This window comes from Coturnix japonica, chromosome 7 (genome assembly GCF_001577835.2).
Source record: "Coturnix japonica isolate 7356 chromosome 7, Coturnix japonica 2.1, whole genome shotgun sequence".
NCBI classification, from domain to species: Eukaryota; Metazoa; Chordata; class Aves; order Galliformes; family Phasianidae; genus Coturnix; species Coturnix japonica.
Window position 1 is genome coordinate 29,995,959 of NC_029522.1, and position 22,607 is coordinate 30,018,565.

The following is a 22,607-nucleotide window of genomic DNA, read 5'->3' on the forward strand; positions in this document are numbered from 1 at the left end:
ATTAACACCCCACACACAACACAGTCATCCACCATGCCCTGTGTAGCTGTTCTTGTCTGCTTCTTAAGTGACTAAAGCGGTTAACACTTTACATAGCATGTCAGACCACGCTAACTAAAGTAAGCAACTTAGAAGGCAGTAATTAAAGCTTCAATCAGCCAGCTCTGGAGAAGCTTGCCCTGCAGCACTACCACAACCACCTCTGTGCTCAGCCTGTGCAGCTCCCACCTCCTGGGCTGCCCTCTGCTCTGCCCAGCAGTGAGAACAAAGCGACACACTGAGAGGCCACCAAAGCTGGTTATCTCACAATCTGGGCTCTGACACACGCCCTCGTGACTTCTGAATCTCATTCCTGCAAGCCACAGCTGTAAGTGAGGCCACACACCAAGACAAGCATCCAGCGGATGCAGAACTCGGCTGTCACCGAAACGCTGCTGAAGATGACACTCCAGATCCTCTCCTAAAGCTTCTAATGGTTACTTCAGGTTCTTAAACACGAGTTACAGCACTTTTAATTAAAGTAATTATCCCAGAACAACCTCACCAAGCAAGCACAGAAACACAGCCCATAATATCTCAACAGCTGGCAGGGTTAGAGTCCCTTGAAGCCATAGACCGCGCTACAAATTTTAAAGTTCCTACACCCTAAATTTAAAGTTCCCAAATCCCACAGGGCAGCTTCCACTAATTAGTGGAAGCAAAGCAGCAGTTTGCCATATGGGGAGAATCCTGCCCACGCGGTGAGCAGGCCCAAAAGGAGCTGCACGGCACACGAGAACCATGGGGAAACAAAGAACAGTCCCTCCATCCTCGCCCTTCCCTTGCTTCCCATTTCCTTGCTCTTTGTGCTTAGGTGACCAAGATCTTCCCACCAGGGTTAGACGGCAGCCCAACTGCTTTAACCCTACAAGGGTTTCACTTGGACTTCTCTCTGTCCTATTTGTATTTTTCAGTTTCCTTTCCCATCTCACATACTGCCATCAATCACCAAAAAAACCCCCAAAAACAACAACCCACGAACCCAAAATAAAATTCAAACATACAAACCAACAACTTGTATTACAGATGAGGCAAGGAGGAGTTAGAAGAAGTTACTGTATAGGTGTTATCCTCCTCTGGCATTCCTCATTCACTTTGTGTTTAGCACAGATACTTGACAGGCAGCCCAGCAGTTCAGCTTCATCCTCATACCTCTACCTACAGCTCCTTCCCTCTCTCCTCCCACTCCAAGGCAAATAGCAAGGGAGAAAAGTAAAACCCTGTACGTTAAACACACTACGGGATTGGACACAGATCTGCATATACAGGCAGGTACTCGCCCAAAGGAAGAAAAACACATACAAACTAGGTTAATTACGTAGGCGTGTCAAGGAAGTAGCCTACTTTAACACACAGCGTTGAACTCAGCTCCCAGCCAACAGCAGGGGCACGCAGTCGGTATCATTGTGAAAGAAGAACTAACACTTGGTTTGAGAAACACTTTGAGAAGCAACTGAGTCTCCATCCAAGGCTCGGTACCCAGCCAGCAGAGGAACGCCAACCCAATCTCCATTTGCACTTTACATTTATAACTCTGGGCGAGTTCATCTGGCATTTGGAATCCTCTGAGGCAGTTACACGTTTGCTTGGGAACTTGGATCAAATGCAGTTATTTAGAGATAGAAAATGCTTCTCCTGCTGCACTGCTAGAAAAAGGAAATAAAAATCAATGCTATGATAACGTAGAAGAGTTTTGATTGCAAATTGTTTGCTCGTGATGCAATAAAGTTTTATAAAGCAGTGCTATTTGGAAGGAGCAGAATACACCTACAGTAGCAAGAGCTGCAGCTGTAGCTCCAATCCTGCCCCACAAACACCCACAGAGCAGCTGAGGTACACAAGGTCTTCCTCAATTCAATGAAGACCTTCCCACTTCTATCTGCAACTGCAATATCGGGGACCCCTGGTTTAAATGAAGTGGAACAAAGGCCCATAAAGCTTTAGAAAAGATAAATTAATTCTTGAAATTCCATTTGCCAGCATGTAAACTCACCAAAATGAGGCAGCAGATAGATGCAAGCTGTTGCCCAACAGGGTTGCCTGCAAATGGGAAGGCCTGTTATGAAAGCAGCAAGATACGTACACGTGGAAGTAAAGTAATAATTGCAGGCTGAACATCATGGGGGGGGACAGCACATTTATCTTATGTGTTTGCTAAAGCACGCAGAGCACTATGAACAGGAAGCACACAGCAGAAGGGAACCTGTATGAGCTTTCACTTGGAAAGCTGGTGTGCACTTGAAGGCCTTTGAACCCATCCAGTTTCCTGCGCTTCTATTAGCAACAGATTACCAGGCAGTAATGGGTCTCCAGATATAGCAGTTCATTATACAGAAGGGCACAGCCTAGGACATCGCTGTCACTGTGCTCCTGTGTACACACATATGCACACACAGCTAAGTAAAACAAAACACTCAGCCATAGACTGTTACACACAAAGTAACGCTGTCAATCAGTCATAACGTCTGCATAATTTTTCACGTTCACATGTCCTCACTGAAAGCTTTCATCCTGCATGGTAAGAGACTGACATAAATAACACCGCACTTGTTGCTATTACAGAAGAGCCACCTCAACTATCAACAGTCGGATCTCCAAATACCACACTGAGTCATTACTACTCATCACTCACTGCTCCCATCACTGCGTGCTGCTGAGGAACTGCACCTACACCAACTGAGGAAAGGGGAAGGCGTGATCAACTACAGTTAAAAATACACCGTGCTGCCAACAGCTGCCTCCTGAGCCCGCTCCTCAGCCACGGCTGGGGATTATCTTACAGAGGGACCCGGCTGTCTTCAAAGCTGATGGTGTAACAACTCTTGAGCAAGCTTCACACGTGGGTAACTCTCTGGCTGGAAACATGGAATAGAGAGAGTAGTTCAGAGAAACTGCAGCAGGGAGAACGAAAATAAGACTCAAAAAGCACAGCTGTAACCTGACCACCACCAGATGATAAACACAAGAGTCTGCACTGCTAACAGCTCCGGGCACAGCACTCCAAACCCTTCAGTCCTTCCCTCTGCAGTGCTTCTAGCTATGTGTCAGCACAGTAAGGATGAGTTCCTGTGCCACTCCTCCCATCAATGCAATACTTTGCCCCTTGAGAGCTCACGGCAGCACAGCACGCAGACAGGGCCTGCTCAGCTCATGGCACACAGCAGGTCCGGCTGGTCCCCACTCAAGGTGTCCACGTGCAACTCCCACCCTCCTGCAGTAATGGGTGTACAAACATCCGCTGCAGTGATCACAGAATCATGACCCGGGTTGGAAGGGACCTCAAGGATCATGTAGTTCCAACCCCCCTGCCTGGCAGGGCCACCAAACATACACCTTTACTAGATCAGGTTGCCCAGGGCCCCGTCCAACCTGGTCTTCCCGAAGCAGCTCAGGAGTTCCTTATTCCACCCACACACTCTCACCCAGCAGCAATACCGTCTCTAAGCGCTCAACACAAGCCCCAAGTGCCCCCGCCCTGCCGTACAGAGTTCAGCATCCCCGCACCGCGCTCACGCCCTGCCGGCACCTCCAGCCGCACAACGGGGCCGAGGGGAGGCGGGGCAGCTGCGGAGTCCAGCGGGGACACCTGCGGGCCGTACCCCGCCCGACTGCGGCTCCGAGCGGGCACCGAGCGGGCACGGAGCCGCCGCGGTCTCCTCGCTTTCCCCCCGTTCCTACCAGCTCCCCCCCGCACAACGCTTACATAAAAGAGCCGGGAAGCGCCGGAGCCCCCGGCAGCCCGGGCCCGCAGCAGCCGCCCCGCACGCGATGGAGCCGAGCACACGGGGATGCCCCGCGAGCGAACGGCCGCTAACCGCCACCCCGCACCTGTGGGACGCTGCGGCCGGGCCGTACTCGGGCCGTACCTGGGCAGCCCCGTCCGCCCGTCCCTCCCCGCGGCCCCGCTCCCGGTTCGGGCAGGGCCTGGCGGCGCGCAGCGGCCGTGCCGGCATTAGGGCGCGTTAGGCCCCGCGCTCCCGGCCCTTTTTACCCCGTTTACCCCGTGCCGCCGGTCGGCTGCTCCCGGAGGCGGGCGCTGAGAAGCGGCGCGGTCACGAAGCGGCCCCGCGGCCTCCCCGCCCCGGGCTATATTTGGGCGCGCCCCGGGGCCGGGCCGCGCGGGGCTGGAGCGGCGCCATCCGGGCAGTCGCGGCCCGGCCCCTCCTCGGCCCTCCCACGGCACGGCCTGCTGCCGTCCCACAAGCAGCGGCCCGGCCCGCCCCGCCGCAGGGAGCTGATGCAAGGCCGAGCTGCGGGGCTGTACAGATCGAGCAGTGCTGGGAGAGCACCGGGCAGGTCCCCTGATGGGGACGGGCTGAGAGCTGTGCGCCCAAAGGACTCTGAACAGGGCCACGAAAATGATCAGGGGGCTGGAGCACCTCCACTATGAGGACAGGCTGAGGGAGTTGGGTTTGTTCAGCCTGGAGAAGAGAAGGTTGCGAGGTGACCTCATTGCAGCCTTTCAGTACCTGAAGGGAACTTACTGCCAGGAGGGGAGTAAACTCTTGGAAAGGGCTGACAATAGCAGGAGTAGGGGAAATGGTTTTAAGTTGAAGGAGGGAAGATTTAGGTTGGATGTTAGGGGGAAGTTCTTTACTAGGAGAGTGGTTAGGAACTGGAACAGGCTGCACAGTGAGGTTGTGGATGCCCCGTCCTTGGAGGTGTTCAAGACCAGGTTGGACGGGGCCCTGGGCAACCTGATCTAGTAAAGGTGTATGTTTGGTGGCCCTGCCAGGCAGGGGGGTTGGAACTACATGATCCTTGAGGTCCCTTCCAACCCGGGTCATTCTGTGATTCTGTGAACAGCACTAACCCACACCTGAAGGGTGGAGGCAGGCAGATGGGGCCAGACCCACCTGGACACTGTGGTCGGGCTGGGAGAGATCCAGAGGCCCCTTCCACTGCCACGGTGTGGGATTCTGGTGCCTCGAGTGGTACCTGTGCAGTTCTGGGCCCCTCTGTGCAGAAAAGACAGGGAGGCCATGGAGTGTGTGTCCAGAGACAGACAACAGAGCTGGGCAGAGTCTGGAGCGCAGTCCTGTTGGGAATGACTGAGGGAACAGGCATGGTTCAGTCTGAAGGAAGCTTTGAGGAGGCCTCATAGCTCCCTATGGCTCCTGAAAGGAGGTTGGAGTGAGGAGAGGTCAGCGTCAGTCTCTGGAGATTGTGCTTGGGCTTTGCAGTGCAGGACAGGCAGGCTTGGTTTTCTCTACTGAGCATTTCCATCTCGAAAGTTATCCAATTCTGGAGACACTTTGTGCATCTTCTGTCTGATTCCCCCTGTTGATTAGCCCCTTGTTCTGTGATAGCCAGGGACAGCCCTGGCGGAGCACCTGCTGCAGTCTGTAAGGGCTCCATTTCTCATCCCGTTTGCCACATGCTGGGCTTCCATGGACACAGCTGGCTGCCACAGCTGCCCAGTGTTGTTTTGCAGTGAGGGGACGCACAGCAGTGATACACCACGGTCCTCTCCTTTCCAAACCTCCTGGCTGAGTCCTTGGCTGCTCTGTACATTGCAGTGTACTGATGTCATGGTTCCACCAGCGCTCGGGATCTCCTTTTTCATGCTAGAACAAAGCACGAGCAGACCTATGGCTGTGTCCAAACCACCTCCCCACAGGGCTGTCTGTGCCGAGCCCATATCCTCAAGCAGCTGATGCCATGGATGCGGAATCCTGCTGACTGCAAGTCTCTGCTTTCTAGGCATCAGCCTCCAGCCATGCTTCTTGGCTGCCTCCCACAAACTGCTTTTATTGCCGTTCCTCGTGCTCACTGCTTAGCCAATGTGCTTTACGGGCAGCAAGAGACGTGCTATCGGGCACAGAAAAACAACCTGCCGTGGGCATGAGCAATAGGCACAGCTCCCCCCAGCCCTGTTTCTGGGTTGTGCTCTGCCATCCTGTTGGCAGCTAAATGTCAGCAGCGGGTCCTTTCTGAGGGGCCGTGGGAACCCAATCCCTCCCCGTGGGTCAGATGTAACCGCGGGAGCTAAATTGGAAGCTGCAATAGGTATGTATGGCTATCAGCTCTCGAGGTGGCATTTAAAGGCCGTAAACAACTGCATGGGTTGGTTTTCAGAAGTTTTGCAAAGTCAGGGATATTTGGGCTTGAAGTAGTTTTAATCCCAGACAAGTAAGGGGATGCGGTACGGCCTTTTCCTTTGAAAAGGAAACATGATCCCAAGGGATAGCTGGAATTAGTGCTCCATAGTACTCCCACATCACTCCCAAGCCTGTGTGCGTGTGGCTTGGTTGCTGGGATGCCTGTCATCCAGGAACCAGGGATGTCTGGAATCATGTGCCCAGCAGGTGTGAACTGCATCAGGCAGATCTCACCTTCTGTCCTTAGCCCCAGAGGCAGTTCCTCTTCATTAGCGAGGGAAGATAGAGAAAAAGATTATCTTTGCAACCTGACTGCATGCCAAAGTTATGTATCATAAGAAGAAAATCTGTTCGTACATTCACAAATATGTTTTCTCCCGATCCGTCTATAGGAAAATGTCTTCGTGTGGGGAGAGAGGCAGGAATAGCAGAGAAGCTGAAAGGAAGTGACAGAGGCAGAAGCAGAACCTCTGCTGAGGCTTCTTGGAGCAGGATGCATGGTAGGTCCCACTGCTGGGAGATAAAAACACTGAGTCACAGTTATGGTTGAACATAGAGCAGTGCTCCTGGCATTGGCTGTGGGTGTCAGGTCGCACTCAGAAGTACAAGTGTATTTCCTCTTACCATACCTGCCATTTACCACCTGAACCGGGGCTGTGCTGCTCTACTGCTAGTGTTTAAATGTTTCTCCCCTTGCACCCAGCAGATAAAAGCTCTGCTGTGTTTGTGTATCTCTGTGTGTGTGTCTGAGAAGAGAAAGAGGCTCATTTTTTTCTGTTAAAACGGAAGTAATGTGGCATCGTCGTAATTATGTCTTATTGTTTGCTGTTATGTAAAGATAACAAATCAGGGCTGAGTCACGGGAGCAAATGCAAAAGTTGCATTTTGAAAAGCAGAAGGTCACAGGCCACATGTTTTGTTGCAGAACAAACACATTAATTAATTGGCCTCTCCCTGCAATGGCAGAACAGGCATCTCAACTACAGGAGAACCGGGAAATGGCAAACAGCAGCGTGCAGGAGGAGCGCTGGTATTATTGTGGGGCTTACAGTGAGCTCTAATAAGAAATAAAAATGTCATTGGGAGAGAGAGAAGGAAGGCAATATCTTTGGAATTGCTGCCTCGATAATGTAAGTGAATGTTTTCTGTTGTTTGAAGATTTTTATTGTGGGAAATGTGAAAATATATATTTTCAATGATTATTTCGTTTTTAATTTACATATTCCACAGGGGGATTACACGCAGAGTATGGAACAGAGGGAGCTGGTTGGAATCTGTGCTATTTGTTTTATTTCTCTGAGACAGCGATAGACCAGAACCAGCCCATTGAATGCACACATGTGCCTTTTGTGCTGACATTTTCTCCTCTGCGTTGATCCTAGAATCCTAGAAAACCCATCCAAGGGCACGTGCAATCACTTTCAAAGCCTTACCCTGATATTCCTGTCATCAATGAAGAAATGCAGTTGATAGTTGGGGCTCATCGCCGTGTGAATCCTGGCTGGGACAGACATTTTTAGGGCGTCCACAGAATTGTATGGGATTTGTGTAGTTCACTAGCAATAGAAATCAATAGTTATACTGGAAAAAATAAGTTATTTTAAATATCCACATATATCTTGTCTATTTGGGTTTGGTGACCTTTCGTAATGCAGCACTGCTGAGCTGAAAACAAAGGGAGGAAAATCCAGGAGTTCCCCTTTCTCTGGTATTTGAAGCACAGAAACATGACTGGATGTAAATGACTTCTGCTTGTGTCTGAAGCTCGTAGGCTGGATATCATGGCTCAGCTGCTTTTCTGCGCTGCTTCTGACCACGCTGCCATCCTCCAGCTTCCCCACAATTTAAGGCTGTACCTTTTTATCTACAGCCATATTTTCCCCGCAGATTTTAATAATTAATTGGGACAAGCCTGGTGGGTCTGGAGATGAGCACAAAAGAGGCAGCAGATCCGTGTGACCAAGTGACCTTTTGCTGTCCTGCCAGTCCCTGCGCTCTCCTGTGCTCAAAGGGACACTGTCAAAATTGCTAGCCCTTAAAGCTGTAACTTGCTCTGACAACTTGTTCTACATTATAAGTCTTACCTAAAAGATTACCACAATTGTTTTGTTTGTTTTCTTTCAACAGTCTTTGCTGAAGGCTCCATAATGTGGATTCGTTTTTAGGTAGGTAGGTATTTTAAGCACCCAGCTTCCTCTCTGGCCTGTTAAAATCAAGCTGGTGTGTGTGTTACTGTGCACTGTGGAAGCAGAGGTGATGGAATACTTTGGAAGCCTTTATTGAACTGGTTTTTAGAAGCCATTTTGAAAGGCCTGCAGTTATTTGTCATTGTTTTGGGACAGCAGTAAACATTGTCTGGATTTTCCTGGCAGTACATAGAATTAGATACTCTGTTATATGTAAGGAAGGGATAGCCAGGCAGCTTGTTATGTTTCAGGTCAGTTTGGGTTATTCCTTAGGAATTAGCCCTACAAGAACTCCATTTAATACTGTTCAGCGTGGAAATGCGAACAAGGAATGCAGTGCCCACCTACCACGCTCCAGGTAACTCACCTCCAGTTTTAAGCCTGATTTGAGCGATTTTACCACTTGCTGTCTGCAACTCCTTACCTTGTTCTGGTTGAGATGCTCTCAGTGCCCCTGAGCTGGAGCTGGATCCCTGCTGTAACCCTTTGGGCAGCACACGTGGATGTTCGGAGCTGATGCACGTGGGAAACGCTTCTCTTAGCTGCACACTGAGTGCACAGGGGCTGGTTTCGCTTTCACTCTGGATGCTGTTCAATGTAAGGGATGAGGAGCTGGTTACAGAAAGTCGCAGTGTCTGTAATGTGGAATCGCACACAAATAAATATCGCCAGCTTCCTCAGAGCGTTTGCTGTGTAAATAACAGCGAGATGCTGGTGGGCGCCGATGGGGGAAAAAGAGGCATAACCCGACTGTGGGCGTGTTGTGGGGCGCACTGTGAGCACGCTGTTCATGTAGCGCATTGGTGGTTCAGTGGTAGAATTCTCGCCTGCCACGCGGGAGGCCCGGGTTCGATTCCCGGCCAATGCAGCTTGAGGTTTTGCTTTTTCTCCGTAGATTTTTTTTTCCCTCCTTCTCGTGGCTGTATTTATTGCTGCACTCACCTCTCCAGTCGGCAAAAGGCGGTTCGCTTTTTAAGGCCGAAAGGAGCCGCAGCGCCGAGTTGTTTTCCCGGCCCACCCGAGGACTCGCCTGAACGGCTCCGCGGGGACAATCGGGACAAACGGAGCGTCCCGCAGCTGGGCGGAGAAAAAGGGGAGCGAGTGTGCGGCAAAAAGGAGCCGCTGGAGATGCCAGGGATTGAACCCGGGACCTCACACATGCGAAGCGTGCGCTCTACCACTGAGCTACATCCCCGGCTGGGAGAGTCCTTCTGCGGGGCGCTATGTGAGGGCGGGACCCATGCTGAACAGCCCCAGGTCTCAGCCCTTCCTCATAAGGGAAGATGCTCCAGGCTTTCTAGCATTTTTGTGGTCCTCCTAGGACATCCCTGTCTTTTTTTCTCACGTTACACATAGAAGATCTCACGTGCAGTTTGTCTTAAAGCAAAGCGACGTCTCTACATCTAAATATCCCCCGGAGCACCACCACCGAATGCAACATCAATCAAATAATTCAGCTAAAGCTCAACGTGGGCATCCTACAGGAGGAAATAAGACGCCTTACACTGAGCTATAAAGCAGAACAGAAGGAGTCCTTTAAGGACGTGAATCTCCTCAAGCCAATCGACACCGCCTGCTTGTACCACTGCACACAGCAGCCACAGGGCCAGCAGTGCCCCCCGCACACAGCCCTGCCTGCACACAGCTGCCTGCAGCCCCTGCTTCCAGGAAACACTTGCTCATCCCATGCAGTTTCTAATTCTGCTGGGTGCCCGGCACAGGCCCAGCATTCAGCTCTCTCAAGGGCCCTCTCATAGCACTACATTCACCTCTTTGTGTTTGGGTTTCTGGGTTGACATCAGGGAAAAACAATGTCGCCGTTCTCAGCCGTCCCTCAGTGGCATTAACTCCTTTTGTACCGCAGTGGCAGAGCCCCTGTGCTGCTCCCAGCATCAAATGTTTGCACTCAGAAGTCCTCTTTAAAATAGACATGTTGGTTCAAGGAAAGACAGCTAAAACAGCATAAAACAAACATACAAAGAGTGCTCAGCGCTGTTTGCCATCCCCATCCATTACCCCATACAACTGCAGACCAGCAGGGCCCAAACAAGCTCCCTGCTCTGGGGATGTTCCTCCTCCTGTGTTACTGGGCACCAAAGCACTGTGTGCACTGTCTCCTTGAGCTATTGCACGATGCTGTGCTAATGGCACCAGGCACTGATAAATATGCAGCTAACGTTATTTTTCTTCTACCATATGATCACACTGTCCACTCGTTTTCAAGCACTCGGGTGATTATTCACGGATCTCTTGCATTATTGATGCCTTCTTTTGCATTCCTGTCCTCCCGCAGCAAACACTCCATCAGACACCACAACGATGGAACCCAAGTGACAAATTTCAAGGCTCAGGACCAACAGTGCCCGCTTCCTCCTGGCACTCACCAAACCACCTTTCAATAGTCAATCTGTAGGGGCAAAAAAAAATGAGGACAGATCTGTGATCTGCTGTTAAACAGCTACAAAAAATGTCCAACTTTTGTGCTTAGCAAATAGTTCCTACATGACGAGAGAACGCGGTGCTCACAGCTGCCCTCGCAGAGCTGTGTTATGCTGGTTCCGAGTGCAGCCATGCTCATAATTCCTCCAAACATAAACCACCCTTTCTCCTTTATTCTTATAGCTTTTCTTTTTGTTAAGTCCCTTATCATTGCAGTGAACAGCCTGGGATGGGTGAGTTCCATTCCAGCAGCTCTGCTGTTGCTCTCCAGCCATTCAATATATGCCACGGAATCTGTGTGCTCACCTGGCTTTGGTTACTCCCACTGAATAGTAGGAACTATGAAAGTTAGAGTGAAAAAATGAGATTAAAAGGCAGAAAAGGGGATTAAAGCTGCGAGCTGGGAGATTCATTGGGGTTGCAGACAGAGAAGTAAACGATAACCTGCAGTTAAAATTTTCTGCAGTAAAAATAACTGCAGAAAAGCATCATCCACTGACAGACAAGGAGTTGTTGACTGAACTGAGCAAAGCAGAAGTCCCATTGGCAGTGGATGTGAGGAGCAGAGATAGCTGGGAACTGCTGGGACGGAGCTGATGGCTGCTGCCAAGTGAGCACATTGACATTGGGAATGGGGGATAGATAGATAGATAGATAGATAGATAGATAGATAGATAGATAGATAGATAGATAGATAGATAGATAGATAGATTGGGTCTGCTGTTAACCCCATGGCAGAGCAGTGTGTGTCAATGCAGTTTCCTGAAGTTCCACTCCCCATCCTGGTATGATGCTAAAATTACACAGAAACAGAAAGCTGTAGTGGAAAAAAATGGTAACTGAGGCCTTGAAGGCAGAGAAGGAGCATTTTTCACTTCAGAGCTCCAATTAGTTAAAGTAGTAATAATACCAATGCTTGAAAGAAGTGGGATCCCCACCCACAGCATCTCACCTTACAGCTCTGAAATTCAGGCACCCACTAAAAAAGGGGCTTTGGAAGGATTTAGTGCACAAACCAACTCTGCTCAGGAGACTGGAGCTGTGCACTGCAAATGTTCTAACCCAGCACATGGCCCAGGCTTGGCTCTTGTGTCTCCCTGCAACAAAGGGAAGGAGTTATCACAGAGACACCCAACCCTGCACCAGGGCACCCAAAAAGCTGCCACATATCATGCACACCGCTATGGGATGGAGACCCACGGGACACACAGCCCAGGCTGCAGGTGGTGGTCATCAGGTGTGGCTTTGCTGCTCTTTGAGAACAGCTAATTGTGTTTTACTCAGTAATCAGAGGCTCTTACGGCAATTTTCCCCCTTCATCTTACCTTCCCAGACTCACCTGATTTAGATGCCACTCGTAATTAAGCGCGCTATTAATAACAGCACTTGACTCAGGCCTCGAGCTGAAGGTATTTTCCAATTTTCCTCTGATTCCTTCATCAGAGTGACTCCCAGGAGCTGCTGGGTGCGCGGATAACAGAGGAGGGCAGAGCTGTATATGCCAAACACTGACAAGGGCTCAACAGAAACGCTCTCCCTCCCACCCACAGTCACTCCCTGTGCCTTTTCCCTTTTACCATTCCGCACCCCGTGTCTCTCCCCTCCACAATCCACGTCTCTGGCTGTGCTGCTTGCAGAGCTCTGTGGCATTCCCCATCCCTGGAGTGATGCTGTATGACGGGGGCAGGTGCTTTGCTCTGTGTGTGTTTTTTAGATACCAGCATATCCAGCCTTCACCATCAACACATCAATAGGAACCCACTCCATGGATTTGCTCACTGGGAAGCATGGAGAATTTAACAGGAATTTGGCTGATGGAAGAATTGACTTGGATTTTTCAATGCTACCTGGTGCTGGAATGCTGTGCTCTGCAAACTAATACTTTTCTTCCTGCTTATCCCATCAATACGGGCTGGTTTTGCTGGCTGTTGTATGGACCAAATGAGTAAATATGCAATCTAGGTTGTTTACAATACTTCTTATAATTAAAGTTCTGCCATCCAAAAAACAAAAACAAAAAAACAACCCCCAACCTCCCCCTGCCCCCCCCCAAAAAAAAACCCCAAACCAACCAAACTTCTTTTTACCCCCTATTAACATTCACAGCGTTCCATTTTCACTTCCATTTTAATCTGTGGTTTTCATATAGAAGAACCAGACCCCATTCAGTTAGACCTGCAAAAAGACAAACCCCAACAGCCTTCCTCTGTCCCATATGCAGGCTGCCATTGTGGGCTGCATCCATCACCGGGGAGGGCTGGGGCTGCACAGAGCAGGATCAGTGCAAACCAGCTCTCTATGGCAGCTTCTTAAAGTGATAAAGAAGCTTCATTTGTAGCTCAGATTTCCCTTTTTTTTCTTCCCAAAGCATTGGAAATAATTAACTTCTTCAAATATAGCACCTTCATACCCCATGCTACAATCAGGCGGTCTAAAAAGCTAAAATGATATTTTAATAGCAACGTCCAGAATTACAAACACCATTCTGTACACCAGCGCTGTTTTCAATTAGCGTGGATGGCTCCGCTCCCCCTGCCCTGTGCCTCCAATGGATGCTGCAGCAGCACAGATGAGGAGCTGCACTGTGTCTGTGCCACCATCCACTGTATGGCTCAGTGCTGACACTGCCCTGGGGAGCAGGTCACAGGGGCCTTGTGAAAAGCACCCACACACAATGGGAAGGGTCTCGCTATAAGAAGTTCATTACGCCAGATTTCTGTGGGTGTTGGCAGTTAATACTCATAATGCAGGGAATATAAAAAAAAGAAAAAAAAACAGTGTGTAACTGTGCTATTTTAGAGCATCTGTGACATAAACACGTCCCCCAAGTGCTGTTATTCTTGGTTTCTCAGGGCTGTGGAACAGCCAGGCTGTGGAACCAGGCCTGAGGGATGGACAGGCAGGGCAGCAGGCAGCTGGGCTGGGACACGAGGTTCTCGTTGGCTGCTGGCTCTGTCCCCAGGCTGCCTGAGAACCCGGCTTGGTGGCCAAATGCACCGAGCAACCCCATGGGCAGCTCGGACAGGGTCCGCATACAGCTCCATATCCTGCATGCATCAGTGTGGGGAGAGAAGAGCCATTGCACTCATATGTCCTACTGGAAGCGAAGTCACTTGTGGAGCTGAGCACTGCAAGTTGTCACTTAGGTGTCTCCTGACCGGCTGCACGGCTGTGCAGGCATTCAGAGCCAGCAGCGATGTGGGAGCCGGGATGTCCGCTCTCATCTCCGCTCCCCCCGGCTGTGCCGCTCCATCCGTCGGGAAGCAGCGCCGTGGTTCGGGCGGAGCGTCCCGCACAGCTGCATTTCTGGGAGTGCAGATGTTACTAATGGCAGCTTAAGCACGGATGGGCAGAGAGCAGATGGGCTGCGGCGGTGCCATATGGGCCGTTTAGCCTCTCGACCCGACTGGTATCAATCACTCGCGTCCCGGGGATGGCGGAGCGGCTCCGAGAGAGGAGAGACGGGGATCACCTCCAACACCCGGGTGAGGGATGAGGACACACCGCGCTGCGAGGGCACAGCCGGCAGAACGACCCAACAGCTCGTACGACGGCCGGGCACCGACAGCCCGAGGCTTCTTGTCCTGAAATAAGGGAAACTGCGTTACGGAGCCCGGAATAACCGGAGAACAGAGAGAACAGAACGAGAGTGGATGTGGGAAACACTGCGCGTGGTGTGGGGGGAGGGCTGGGGCAGGAAAGGACAAATGATGCTCATTGAGAAATACAGGGAGATCTGAGGGCGGGGCTCCTCGTGAGAATCAGTGCAGAATGAGGCACACGAGCCTTTGGGTTCCCCACCCCCAACGTTGTGCCACACACTCGGGCCCCGCTGCAACCAGCACCGCTGGGCTCCTGAGCTCCTACAGCGCCCCTTTGGGCCTGGGGAATTCATGGAATCACAGACAGCCTGGGGTTAAAAAGGATCACAGTGACCATCCCTGGGTCACCAACCAGCAGCCCAGGCTGCACAGAGCCACATCCAGCCTGGCCTTGGATGCCTGCAGGGATGGGGAAAGTTTGCCCCTTGTTGTATCACACGCAGCAATCTGGTACATCCCTGTGCTTTCATCACACACACGGCTACATGGCCAGGCCTTTACAGGGGCAATCTCCAGTTCCCAGCCCTGGTACTGCCATGCTGCACTCCTGCTGGGCTGCACACCAAAGCAGCTCACAGCAGGTGACCCTTTAGGGTGGCAGCAGTTTGGCTTCGCAGCGTGTGCTGGTTCAGCCCTTCTGTCTCCTTTGTGCTCCCGTATTTAGGTATCAAAATACGGCATTTTGCCACCCATAGGAAATTGTGTTTGCATTTCTTTAATTTGGAGCTCTTTTTGAAAGGCATGGAGTCTCAAATGTTTGTTCTCCTTTTTTTTTTTTCTCACATCATTACTCTGATACTGCTTGATTAGCTCCCTCCCCAGTCATGATTGGTAATTAAAATAGGCATTAAAATTAGTCACTTAGCAATTTTGCTGTTCAATTGGCAATTAAATTACTTAATTGCAATTAAAGTCCTAATTTTAATTGGCAAAATGATAGATGTAGATTTAAGATAATATGTATAAATACTTTAATAAGTGTCTATATAAGGATTACTTAATTACTCAACTTCAAGTTTATGCTGTTAACTTCAGAACTTTTAAGTGAGGAATGAAATTTATCTCACATCTATTCTAAGGATATGGTAATGAGGTGCATCTCTGGGCCCTGAGCGGGGTTTGCTCCGTGTGCTGTGCTGTTGTGGGGCCTCTTTCCTCATCTTCATCAGCTAAAAGAACAGAATTGTGGAGTCATAGGGATTGGAAAAGCCCTTTAGGATCATCAACACCCCCCCCCCCCATGCCCACTGCCCACGTCCCTCAGTGCCACATCCTTACGGCTCTGGGACACCCCAGACACGGGTGACCCCCCACTCCCTGTGCAGCTGTGCAATGCCTGACTGCTCTTTGGGGAAGGAACGGCTCCTCACACCCAACCTGACCCTCCCCAGCACAACGTGAGGCCGTTTCCTCCCGTCCTGTCGCTGTTACCTGGAGCAGGTAAGGACAACCTACAACCTCCTTTAGGGGAGCTGCAGAGCGCTCCTTCTCCCAGCTTTAGGGCTGCAGACCCGGGATGGGCCGCTCAGGAACCTACAGAAGAGCAGCCGCCAGCCGTACAGCATCGCTGCGTATCTGCCTTCGTTTTGCCGCACAAAGTGATCGCATCTCTGGGGTTTGTGATACGTTTATTTCCCCCAATCCCGTTCATTTCGAGCCGAAGCCGCTCCCCGCCTGCAGCCGGGCTGCCTCGTACCTCGTACGTCGTGCCGGGCCGTTCCGCGGTTCCCCCCGGCCATCCCGTGCCGCGGTTGGGTCCCGTCGGGGACGCGGGGCTATTTCGGGCACTTTTGGCTCTCCGTGCCGTTGCGTCAATGGCGGCTCCCGCTGCGTCACACCGCCCCGCCCCGCCATCACTTTTTCCCTTTCTCCCGATGCTCCTCCCCGCCCCGCCCCGCATTGAGGCGCCGTCCCCGACGGGGCGGGCAGGGAACCCCCCGAGCGCGCCCCCGCGATCCGCCCCTCCCAGCACCTCGGGGGGGAGCTGGGCAGCGGGCACGCGGAGCGCCGGGCACGGAGATGGGGGATGCGCAACCCGAGCGAAACGCGGCGCGATCCGCGCGGAACCACCGACGGCGGCGGAGGGGAGAGGGGCGGGGAGCGGGGGGCGGCCCGGAGCCACCTTCAGCCGTGACTCGCGGTGATGTCACGTCGGAAATTTACCAAAGCGAGAACCGGCCAACGGCGCGGGGCGGCCGGCCCCGGCGGGCTGATTGGGCGGGCGGCGCTGACGCGCGGTGACGCTCGAAGCCTTTAGGTGCACGTTGGTTGGGAACGCGGAGCGCACATAAACAAAGGCACATTGCGGGCAGGGCACTCCGAGCGCTCCGCTCGCACGGCGCTGCGCTGCCGCCGCCGCTCCAGCGCGGAGTTCCGCCGTGCCCGGCCGTGCCGAGCCGTGCCGAGCCGTGCCGGCCCCGCGCCCACCGCCCACCGCCACTTGGATGACCGCTCCGCTCTCCGCTCTCCGGTGAGTCCCGCACACCCGGTGCTGCCCGCGGGTTCCGCGCGTGGGGCGCGGCCGCCGTCGGGGGGACGCGCGGGGCGGCGGCGACGGGGCCGTTCTCGGAGTCCCGGGGTCCCGGTCTCGGGGTCCCGGCCGGGCTCGGGCCGGGGGCTGCTCGCCCAGTTTGAGGCTGCGCTTTTTGTCCGCTTCGAATGAATCCCAGCTCGCCGTCGGCCGAGCCCCCTCGGGCCGGGCTCCAAATGTCACCGCGGTGCCGGGACCTCGGGGAGGTGCAGCCGCCCCCGCTCGTCGCCTCTCCCGGCGGGGCGGCTCTGACGTGAGCGGCGGGGAGGAAAAACCGAAGCGGTTCCCACTGCCAGAAAAGCGAGGGCAGAGCCGCCCGCGTGCGCGGAGCGGAGCGGAGTTTCCCCCCCGGCCCCGCCGCGCCCACGCGCGACGCCCGCAGCCGCCGGAGCCGTTCCCGCAGCCGGGGCCGGGCGGGTAGACGGGGGGGTCGGCGCTTCTCTCGTTCGGTGACCGAACGTGTGTTGCAGCGGGCGCACCGGGCAGGCTGGAGCCCCCCTCCGAGCTCTGACACCGCGGAAACTTCGCTCCCCGCCGCGTCCCGACGCTGTCCGCCTTTAGTTCCCTCGAAAACGTCTCCGAATCGCCTGAAGGTTTGTGAGCTCCGCGAGCCCGAGCGGCGGTCGCGGGGCGGGGGTCGCGGTGCGGGGCCGGGATCCCGCAGCCGGGCTGGGGGTCCCGCAGCCCCCCGCGCCGTCCCGGGCGTTGCCGGCGCTGGGAGCGGGGCGGGGGAGCGGCGCGGGGCCGGCGGAGCCGCCCGGGCTGAGTGTGTGTCCCCGTTTCGTTTCCAGCCATGCCCTGTGTTCAGGCTCAGTATGGGTCCTCGCCTCAAGGAGCCAGCCCGGCCTCCCAGAGCTACAGTTACCACTCTTCAGGAGAATACAGCTCCGATTTCTTAACTCCGGAGTTTGTCAAGTTTAGCATGGACCTCACCAACACCGAAATCACTGCCACCACTTCTCTCCCCAGTTTCAGTACCTTTATGGACAACTACAACAGCAGCTACGACGTGAAGCCTCCTTGCTTGTACCAAATGCCCCTGTCCGGACAGCAGTCCTCCATTAAGGTGGAAGACATTCAGATGCACGGCTACCAGCAGCACGGCCACCTCCCCCCCCAGCCGGACGACGTGATGGCCCATTCGGGCTCCGTCTACTACAAGCCCTCGTCGCCCCCGACCCCTTCCACTCCCGGCTTCCAGGTGCAGCACGGCCCCGTGTGGGACGACGCCGGCTCCCTGCACAACTTCCACCCCAACTACGTGGCCACCACGCACATGATCGAGCAGCGCAAAGCTCCCGTCTCCCGCCTCTCGCTCTTTTCCTTCAAGCAATCCCCCCCGGGCACTCCCGTCTCCAGCTGTCAGATGCGCTTCGACGGGCCCCTCCACGTGCCCATGAACGCGGAGCCGGCCGGTCCCCACCACGGCGTGGACGGGCAGCCCTTCGCTGTGCCCAGCCCCATCCGCAAGCAGCCGGCCATGGCCTTCCCCGGGCTGCCGCTGGGCCACGCTCCGCAGCTGCTGGACAGCCAGGTGCCCTCGCCGCCCTCGCGGGGGTCCCCGTCCAACGAGGGGCTGTGCGCCGTCTGCGGGGACAACGCTGCCTGCCAGCACTACGGTGTGCGGACCTGCGAGGGCTGCAAGGGCTTCTTCAAGGTGAGCGGGGTTTGGGGGGTGGGGGGGGGGGGAGAGGGAGGGGAGTCGGGGCAGAGCGGAGCAGAATTCCCCGCGGCGGAGCGAAAGGATCTCTTTATTTCGGCGTCCTGATTGAATAATCGGATCGTTTGGAATAGAGGAGGTCTCCAAGGGATGTGAATAGTATGAGTGCCCACGGATGTGTATTTGCTGAGCGCCTCCGTCCCTTCTCTCGGCATATAAAGCGCTGTGGGGTTAGCTCAGATGTGAACGCTGTCAATATTCTGCTGTTAAATGCCCTGGGAAAAAAAAAAGGAAAAGTGTGTGTGGGGGGAGGTAGAGGGGGAGGGAAAGAGAGAAAGGTAAAGGGGGAGGGAAAGAGAGAAAAATAGAAAAAGGAAAAAAAAAAAGGAGGAAAAAATGAGGAAAAAAAAGAAGAGTCGAAAGAAAAAGGAAATGGGAGAAGGAAAGGAATAGGGGAGAAAAGCGGCGGTGGGGAGCGGGGATGGCGGCTCCTGCGGACCCCCCCGCTGACACCGCGATCTCCCCGTCCCGTCCCGCAGCGCACGGTGCAGAAGAACGCCAAGTACGTGTGCCTGGCCAACAAGAACTGCCCGGTGGACAAGAGGCGCCGGAACCGCTGCCAGTACTGCCGCTTCCAGAAGTGTCTGGCCGTCGGCATGGTGAAAGAAGGTGAGTGCGGGGCTCGGCGCCGGGCCGGGCCGCACCGAACCGAGCCCCGTGGGGGCGGCTGAGCCGCGCTTCTCTTGCAGTGGTTCGCACAGACAGCCTCAAAGGCCGGAGGGGTCGTTTGCCATCCAAACCGAAGAGCCCCCAGGAGCCCTCTCCCCCCTCTCCCCCGGTGAGTCTGATCAGTGCGCTGGTGAGAGCCCATGTCGACTCCAACCCGGCTATGACCAGCCTGGACTATTCCAGGGTAAGCTGGACCGAGCTCGCGTTGGGACCTTGCCGCACCCTCCGCGCCCGGCACGCAGCGGCCGCCCGCAGCCCGCAGCCCGGAGCGGCTCAACCCGCAACCCGCAGCCCGGAGCGGCTCAGCCCCATCGCGTTGCTGCGGGCGGGCGGACGCTCCCCGGCCGCGTTCCGGGCTGCCCCGGCTCCGGCTGTGCCGCTGTACCCGCGGGCTGTGCTATCGTCCCCGCGGGGCCGAGCTGCGCGGAAACGGCGATTTGCATAGCGCAAACGGCGACCTCGTCCTGCCGTTCCTAATGGAATTAATTGCCCCGGAACATCTAATTTCCTTAGTGGTCAGAGAGAGATTTAATTGTTAGAAAAACCCGGCTCCCCTCTTAGAAACGGGGTTAGCAATTTCACGGGTTATATACTTCGGAGAACCTCATTAAGTGCTTTTGAAAATGAATTTCCAGTTCCAGGCTAACCCCGACTACCAGATGAGCGGGGACGACACTCAGCACATCCAGCAGTTCTACGACCTGCTCACCGGCTCCATGGAGATCATCCGCGGCTGGGCGGAGAAGATCCCCGGCTTCACCGACCTGCCCAAAACCGACCAGGATCTGCTCTTCGAGTCCGCCTTCCTCGAGCTCTTCGTGCTGCGCCTGGCGTACAGGTGAGGGGCCGCCAGCCAGGATGCGGGCGGGGGGAAGCCGAGCCTTTCGGGGCCGGTTAATGAAGCTGTGCTTTATTAACTCCATGGTAATTAGGTGCCTCTTAAATCCTTCATTTATTGCTCCTCGACTAATTAGTTGTTTAGCTTTTCTCCCCTTACCTCCTCTTTCTTTCCCTTTCCCTTTCTCTTTCCTCCTTTCCCTTTCTCTTTCCTCCTTTCCCTTTCTCTTTCCTCCTTTCCCTTTCTCTTTCCTCCTTTCCCTTTCTCTTTCCTCCTTTCCCTTTCCTCCTTTCCCTTTCTCTTTCCTTCTTTCTCTTTTCTCCTTTCCCTTTCTCTTTCCTCCTTTCCCTTTCCTCCTTTCTATTTCTCTTTGTCTTTCATGTTTTTTTTCTCACTTTCTCCCCTTTTCTGTCCTCTCTCTTTATCTCTCCTTGTCATTTTCCTTTTCTCATCTAACTTTCCTTTCTCACACGCTCATGCTGTTGCTGTCGTGCTCCCCGCAGGTCGAACCCCGTGGAGGGGAAGCTCATCTTCTGCAATGGGGTTGTGCTGCACCGACTGCAGTGCGTCCGCGGCTTTGGGGAATGGATCGATTCCATCGTTGAGTTTTCCTCCAACTTGCAGAACATGAACATCGACATCTCGGCGTTCTCCTGCATTGCCGCCCTGGCCATGGTGACAGGTCAGTGCCCCCCACCCACCCATCTCCTGCCCCCCGCTGCCATCCCGCAGTGTCACCCCATAACATCCCGTGCCCTCCCATGTGTTTTGCAGAGAGGCACGGGCTCAAAGAACCCAAGCGGGTGGAAGAGCTGCAGAACAAGATAGTGAATTGTCTCAAGGACCATGTGACTTTCAACAACGGGGGCCTGAATCGCCCCAACTATTTGTCCAAACTCTTGGGGAAGCTCCCCGAACTCCGCACGCTTTGCACACAGGGGCTGCAGCGCATTTTCTACCTGAAACTGGAGGATTTGGTGCCACCGCCAGCAATAATCGACAAACTTTTCCTGGACACTTTACCTTTCTAAGACTCTTCCCGTGCACTGACGCTGAACTCGAGGAACCTTCGCCCGTCGGAAGGGGACTTCACCTGGGCACGGGGCAGCGCGTGGGGCAGCATGGCCCCCTCCCAGCCAGCGCTGAGCCTCCTGCGGGCGGAGCGCGACGGGGCGTTTGGCTCTGGGGCACCATGGATGCGGCTCTCGGACTTCACGAATCCCATGGTATAAACTTTTTATTCTCGGCTTATAGATGAGTTTATTATTGAGGACTTCTGGTTAAACAGACGAAGCGATCTGGCGACGCCGGGCGCGCGGCTCAGAGCGAGAGGGGCAGCCCACGCACTGAGGGACCCGCGGGCATCGCCTCCTAAAGACTTAAAGTTTTCTGCTGTAAAAGAAAGCTGTAATATACACAGATCCTAAATGTTCCGTGGGTGGCATGCCAGGAAGGAAGGGAAAGGCTTGTACAGTTATCAGACGCGGTTTGGCTTTTCTACAAATGAACCCGTGCCTAGTTACCAATCTATATGGGAACCAATCCTAAAGAATTCAGAAATAAAAGCTCAACGTGTCTGGGGGGGGGAAAACGCATTAAAAAGGAGAAGGAAAAGCGAATCGCTCCGTGCGAGGGAAGCGTGACGATCCCAAGGCGGCAATGTTATAGGCACTTGCTATTCAGTAATGTCTATATTCTATAAATAGTATTTCAGACACTATGTAGTCTGTTAGCTTTTATAAGGACCGGTAGTTCTCTGAGCTTCAAACGTTTTCTCAGTTGTAAAATAGGTGGGCACAAAAAGCGTTCCCGACCCCGAGCTCCTCGCAGAGGGACACATAGTGTTTGTAAGCACCGTCCACATCCCTTGTTTGTAGGTGTTGTATGTACTGTTGATGTCGATTAAAAAGAAAAGAAGTTTATATCTTGATTATTTTGTCGTCTAAAGCGAAACGAACTTTGCATGCAGCAGCTTCTGGCCGTTTCCAGAGCGCTTATAATTAATATACATCGCTCCCTGGAAATTACTGAGCACTTTGAATTTTGGTTCTGTTTGGTTGGTTCTTTTCTTTTTTTTACTGTCTAAAACCGGTCGGTTAATATATTCCTTTCTGTTGGAGTAAGATTTTTACTATTGCCATAGACTGTAGTATTTTTTCTTTGTATATTTCCAGTCCGGCACACAATACAGATCACTGCCTTTTTTTCTATGGTGTACGACAGTTAGAAACGCGGGTTTGTTTCATTTTCCCCCTATAACTCTTTCTTTGAGAAAGACAATTTTAATGTTTACAACAATAAAACGTGTAAACGAACAGAATCTCGTCTTCTTTCTGTCCAAGCGAGAAGCGGCAGCGCCGGCACCCATTGCAAATAAAGGACAATAGACTGACAGTGTAGTAATAAACTGCACAGCAGAATGGATGGGGCGGTTTCGTTTCAGTAACGCGCGGCGCAACGCAGCGGCTCCCCAAGAGGAGGAA

At 53.5% G+C, this 22,607-nt stretch overlaps 2 protein-coding genes, 1 long non-coding RNA gene and 2 other non-coding genes across 7 annotated transcripts in view; 3 read left to right on the plus strand and 2 right to left on the minus strand.

Annotated features, from left to right (window-relative positions):
* Positions 1 to 4,208, minus strand: part of GPD2 (glycerol-3-phosphate dehydrogenase 2) — a 46,818-nt gene extending 42,610 nt beyond the window's left edge. Inside the window, exon 1 of one of the 3 annotated variants that reach the window (XM_015869089.2) lies at positions 4,040 to 4,208. The gene's annotated coding sequence lies outside the window, so the exon portion shown is untranslated. Of the gene's footprint in view, positions 1 to 3,742; positions 3,832 to 4,031 lie in introns of those variants that run through there. The other 2 variants (XM_032445760.1, XM_015869091.2) reach the window with 2 other exon arrangements.
* A 569-nt stretch (positions 4,209 to 4,777) lies between these two features.
* On the plus strand, positions 4,778 to 8,521 carry LOC116653695. The gene is made up of 3 exons (XR_004308056.1): positions 4,778 to 6,048; positions 6,533 to 7,270; positions 7,371 to 8,521. It is a non-coding gene; the product is annotated as an uncharacterized LOC116653695 (long non-coding RNA).
* Positions 8,522 to 9,123: 602 nt separating this feature from the next.
* On the plus strand, positions 9,124 to 9,194 carry TRNAG-GCC. The gene has a single exon. It is a non-coding gene; the product is annotated as a tRNA-Gly (tRNA).
* A 255-nt stretch (positions 9,195 to 9,449) lies between these two features.
* On the minus strand, positions 9,450 to 9,521 carry TRNAA-CGC. Its single transcript has one exon. It is a non-coding gene; the product is annotated as a tRNA-Ala (tRNA).
* A 7,852-nt stretch (positions 9,522 to 17,373) lies between these two features.
* NR4A2 (nuclear receptor subfamily 4 group A member 2) lies at positions 17,374 to 22,253 on the plus strand. The gene is made up of 7 exons (XM_032445893.1): positions 17,374 to 17,490; positions 17,689 to 18,554; positions 19,097 to 19,226; positions 19,307 to 19,470; positions 19,922 to 20,124; positions 20,628 to 20,806; positions 20,899 to 22,253. The coding sequence occupies exons 2-7, from the start codon at positions 17,691 to 17,693 to the stop codon at positions 21,153 to 21,155; spliced, it is 1,797 nt and encodes a 598-aa protein (XP_032301784.1). The 5' UTR covers positions 17,374 to 17,490; positions 17,689 to 17,690; the 3' UTR covers positions 21,156 to 22,253.
* Positions 22,254 to 22,607: the final 354 nt, after the last annotated feature.

Bases quoted from the DNA above. Each gene is read 5' to 3' on its own strand.
- NR4A2 (XM_032445893.1), top strand. From the start codon at position 17,691: ATGCCCTGTGTTCAGGCTCAGTATGGGTCCTCGCCTCAAGGAGCCAGC. The intron at 18,555-19,096 runs GTGAGCGGGGTT...CCCGTCCCGCAG, and splicing joins GCTGCAAGGGCTTCTTCAAG to CGCACGGTGCAGAAGAACGC. The intron at 19,227-19,306 runs GTGAGTGCGGGG...CTTCTCTTGCAG, and splicing joins CGTCGGCATGGTGAAAGAAG to TGGTTCGCACAGACAGCCTC.